Genomic DNA, 5,381 nt, shown 5'->3' with positions numbered 1-5,381 from the left:
GTGCGCACCACCACGCCCAGTCTCAAGATTCCAAGCATAAATGCTAATATACATGAAGAAAATTAGGACTAAGTGAAGATGCTGGAGCATGACTTGATTTATGAGGACACTTACAGCTAGGCAGTATAGGGCTGTTGAGATGGAACGATTCAGATATCATTGTGTCTCCTCTGTACATCAAAGGAGGCAGGTATCAGAAACAGGACGAAGGGCCACCCAGACAGCTCAGCGGACTAAAGTGCCAACTTAGGCAGAGCGCAGTGGCCGGGCTTCGATCCCCATGGTGCTGTGCCAGCTCCGCCCCTAGGGCGCTGCTGAGGTGACGATTGAGACTGGGCATGGTGGTGCGCGCCTGTAACCCCAGCACTTGGGAGGCTGAAAATAGGAGGATCACTACGAGTCCTGTCTGTGTAGTGAGGCCCTGTAGACCTTGTAAACCCTGTCCTAAATACATAAGAAAAAAGGAATAAGATGATTTAGTTCTAAGTTAGCTTACTAATGATGAAGGCTGAGTCTAGCATCCAAGAAAAATAAAGTGAGGTAACATGGTTAATGGTAGCAAAGGAGATAACCTGAAAATTCCTTACAGAAATATCAAGCCTTGGTAGGTTATTTTACTACATACGTCATACATTGCTGCATGATGGGAATAGATTCTTTTTGGGGGGGGGTGATTCATTCATTCATTCATTCATTCATTCATTCATTCATGTGGTGCTGGGGACAGAACCCAGGGCTTCAAGCACACCAGGGAAGTCCTGCACCGCTGAGCTACACCTGTAGCCCAGGAAATCTTAACGGAATGACTGATGGAAATGGGAGCAGAGTCTAGGCAGTATGTCATTCAGCCAGCTCATCCTTATGCCAGCGTCACGGCGTTCACTTGCACACGTGAAAGTGGCTATGACGCACATCAATCTAATGGGACCATTGCGGCAGAGGCCGGAGAAGGTGAGCCTTTTAGAGCTTTCAGTGATGACAGAGAGCTGGCTGCGCACATGGCCACAGGCTCGCCACCACTGCCATAGCAGCCTCCTTTTCCCTGAAAGGGAAAGTGACACGTAACTGTACACTATGCTGCATTTCATTGCCAGAGGAGGAACTGAAAATAAAAATCAATTCTAATGTGTTATCTGTCATAATGATATTCTTAACATTTAGCAGGTAACTGTTGTGACAGGGTCTCCTTTTTTTGTTTTCTTTTCAGATGTTTCCTCGGATCCAGATGAACTAACAAACATGGCTACAAAATTTCCAGAAATTGCGTATTCTTTAGATCAGAAGCTTCGTTCCATTATAAACTACCCTAAGGTTTCTGCTGCTGTTCACCAATACAACAAAGAGCAGTTCATCACATGGAAACGGAGTGTGGGCCAAAATTACTCAAATGTCATAGCGAACCTCAGGTGGCATCGGGACTGGCTGAAAGATCCAAGGAAGTACGAAAGTGCAATCGGTCGGTGGCTGAAAGCCCACACCACTCCAGAAGCAGTAAGAAGAAAATAATGCTGCATACAAATGTCGATAAATAAACAAATAAATGGAAAAAATGTCAGTACATATTGTAAGTTGAAGTTTGAGTACTGATTTTTAGTTACTTTTAAAGAATTGTTGTATCATTAAATACAATGCCAGTGATTATAGAATTGCATATTGTTAAAAATAGTAAGACTATTCTTACCAACTTCTTGTTTTTTGGTTTTTGGGTTTTTGGTACTGGGACTCAAACTCAGGACTTTGCGCTTGCCAGGTAGGCACGTATGTTGCTGAGCTATCTCCCCAGCCCACTATTCTTACCAACTTCTACACCTAACAGAAGTATCAGAAGGATAGATACAAACACTATAATATAAAAGTGATATTTCTCTAAATAATGTAGATTGTAAAATATTTTTATTATTTTTACTTACTAATCAGGAAATATGTATTTGATGGTGTTTGATAGTTATTTGTACTTGATGGGACCATTTGAATATATTTGATGGGAGTTTTAAGAGTATTATTACAGGTGACCTGGGCCCCAACCCCATACCCAGTGGCTCAGGAGTTTAGGGTGAAGACTGGGTACCATCTGCGGCTGCTGTTTTGTTTGCGAAGACCTGATTGCCAGAAGTGAATTTATTTCCAGTGTTTGTCATTTTATCAGTTATTGTTAATATTATTTTAAATGCATCTTTCATTATATCTTCTGATTGTCTGTACATACATATGTAGCTCTCTATATTGTTGTATACTAAAACACCTTATTGTTTATAGCAATATAATTGTACTTTATATTTTCCAAATAAAGGGCTCACCTGCAACTAATAATTTTACCCAACGTTTTTGTACTGCTTGAATTATTACTTCATAAGCCAGTTCATCTCCTTTACTTTTTATTCATCATTGAATTTATATAAGCTTGTGTCTCTGATTATTTATAAATTTTTGAAAAATAAATTCATATCTACATCTATATCACAAATGTATTGATATTACATATATATGAAGCAAAACTCGTAAGAGGAAAAGCTCAGTATTAAAGCTAGTATCTCCTCATTAACACTAAAAACCTGACAAAGCTAGTGTGCAGCGTACGTGCTACCTGTGGGATGAATCAGTAATAATAGAAACGACGTTCTGAAAGTGTAGCCCTCCTGCTGAAGAGTTTACCAAGCACCCAAAATGTTTTAAGCATACCAAGTGGGATCGTAAGGAAGTACAGGTGAATTTTCAGGACAATATCTAATTTAAAATGGTATTGAACAACCATGAAAAGAAGAGAAAATCTTGCAACAAAAAAAGATAGTTACCTCAGTTCAGATCCGGGGAGGAATGGACACTACTTCAAAGCTGGTTTGCGAACATCTGAGTTTTATTTATTTATTTATTTATTTTTAGTCATTTGTTTATTTATTTATTCATGTGGTACAGGGTCTCCCTTTGCCATCGGACTCACAGTGATCCTCTTGTCTCAGCCTCCCGAGTGCTGGGATTACAGGCATGCGCCACCATGCCTGGTTTCAGTAGCCAGCATGGCATGCAGTACTGGAGATCCACCCCGGAGATCGAACCCAGGTCCTTGCACTTGCTAGGCTGGTGCTTAGACTGCCGAGCTATCTTCCCAGCCCTGAGCTTCACTTTCTGTTACCTCCCCTGCTACCACCCTGGTCCAATCTACCATAATCCAGTCCACGGAACTCTGCCGTGGACTCCTTGGAGGTCTCTATTACGATCTTCGCTTTCTTCAATCTGTTCTCAACACAGCAGCTGGAAAGATCCTGTCTAAATTTACGAGCTAGCATCGCTGGAGACAAACATGTGATCCGACGGGTTTCCTATTTTATTTTCCCCATAAGAGCCACAGTTATCCAGTGACCCACGGAGTGCTAAGTGATCAGATCCTGTCTCAGACCACTGCCGCCTCTGCGCACACACCTGGTTGAGTGCTGGCGCTACGCGGCCTCCCTGCCCTTTCAGGCCACCAGGCAGGCCGCGCCTCCACCTCTTTGCACCTGTGAGCCGCTGCTGCTGCCTGGCCCAGCCCTTCCCACGGATCTGCAAATGGCTCCTCAGTCAGCACCTTTGAGTCGCAGCTCAAATGTCACCTTTTCACAAGTGTCTCCATGCTTCATTTTCTCCAATGTAATTGATTTCCGTCCAAGTTGGTCTTACATATTTCTACTCTCTTACCCTACCCCAGCCTAGTGAAGAAAAGCTTCATGCATGCAGGCCATCGCGTCCTGGGTGTCCCTAAACTAACTGAAGCCCCTGACACACAGTGGAAGCTTGGTACATACTGCGCTTGGATGTATGGACTGCGAATTGTAACAATTCAAATGGCACATGGATCTACACCCGCACACTAAGGCCGCGGGAGGACAGCAGGTAAGGGGAGTTCCTTTCTCAATAAAGTAAAGCTTTCTGAAACGGTAAATTCTAGCAAAAGCCTGCATGAGCAAGCCAAGCCAGCAAGAGGATTCCATTCCCATTTATCTTTTTCTATGAAAAAAGACTAGCTGCAAACTATGTTTTCTGACCATCTGGCGTTTTTCGGAAGTACTCCCTTCTGCAGGTGTAGCGTGAAAACCCAACGAACAACAGCAAACGAATGAGCGCGTGCTTGAACAAAACTCTGCCTACAAAAGGCAGGGCTTGAGTCACACACCGCAGTTTGCGGAGTGCTGGTCTGAAGCTATAGCTCGCGGCTTTGCTGCCAGGATACATAATAATATCACCCCTCGCTTCTACTCCAGGCATCGGAGTGTGGAACAGCCTCTGACGCAGCAGAATTTGGGACCCACTGGTCTGGAATCTTGTGATTGAAACTGTGATTTTAAAGCAAGCAGGGGCTGGTGAGATAGCTCAGCGGTCTGAAGCGCCCTCTTTGGCAAGCCTACGCAAAGTACGGGGACCGCAGTTGGTTGATCCCCAGCACCACACGCTGTGCCTGCCCCGCCCCCAGGGTGGGCTGAACCAGCCTCAAAATAAAACGTAAAGCAAGAAGCATTCACTCCTCCAGTCATCGAGGCATATACTACTGGGTGTTCTAACTAAACCCAGAAAATACAGTGAAAACTGTAAGAATTGATAAAACTTAGTAAATCATTATATATGCAAAAATCAATAGCTATCTGTAAGGATAAAACCAAATGAAAGGAATAGTTAATGCTTGTTCTTTTATTTTTAATTTTTGGACTAATTTTGCATGCTTATATCTGGTAATCTAAACAACTAAGTGGAGACAACAATATATAATATCATAACGCCCATTGTTAAATTCCTATCATTTTGTTTAGTGCAATTTTGTATCCTTTCTAATTTTTTTTACTATTTTTTATTCTTTTTTATTTTCTCTTTTTTTCTTAGTACAGGGTCTACAGGGTCTCACCACACAGATTCAGACTTGTAGTGATCCTCCTGTTTTCAGCCTCCCAAGTGCTGGGATTACAGGTGCACACCCCCACACCTAGTCTCAATCTCTGTCTCAGTGTGCCCTGAGGGCAGGGCCAGCACACACACCAGGGATCAAACCCCTGTCCCCGCGTCTGCCTAAGCAGGCGCGTTAGTCCACTGAGCTATCTGACAGGCCCTTATATTTTATTCTTTTTAAAAAATTAAAAAGGATGTTATTGTTGTTGTCGTCTGCAAAAAAAAAAAAAAATGAAAACAGGGAATGTATTCTATTCACATACATATGATAAAGTATTTTAATTTTATACAGTGGTACAAACCTAGATTTTTAAAAAATTGTATGGGTGTACTGAAATATACAAACAAAATATGCAGCAGAATAGAAAAAAATGGATAGGAACGAGACAAAAAAGAATTGTAATTTTAAAATTGTACTGAGCTGGGCATGGTGGCACAGGCCTGTGATCCCAGCACTCGGGAAGCTGAGG

At 42.5% G+C, this 5,381-nt stretch overlaps 1 protein-coding gene across 1 annotated transcript in view; it reads left to right on the top strand.

The window, feature by feature from the left end:
* The window catches only part of Arsk (arylsulfatase family member K), a 45,848-nt gene extending 43,418 nt beyond the window's left edge, over positions 1-2,430 (top strand). Inside the window, exon 8 of the mRNA XM_023708636.1 lies at positions 1,208-2,430. Within this exon, the coding sequence (XP_023564404.1) occupies positions 1,208-1,506 (299 nt within the window). The 3' untranslated portion in view covers positions 1,507-2,430. The remainder of the gene's footprint in view (positions 1-1,207) is intronic.
* Positions 2,431-5,381: the final 2,951 nt, after the last annotated feature.

Source organism: Octodon degus, unplaced genomic scaffold, assembly GCF_000260255.1.
Source record: "Octodon degus isolate 3935 unplaced genomic scaffold, OctDeg1.0 scaffold00009, whole genome shotgun sequence".
NCBI classification, from domain to species: domain Eukaryota; kingdom Metazoa; phylum Chordata; class Mammalia; order Rodentia; family Octodontidae; genus Octodon; species Octodon degus.
The sequence above is the reverse complement of the archived record's forward strand: the minus strand, read 5'-3'. Positions and strand labels throughout refer to the sequence as shown.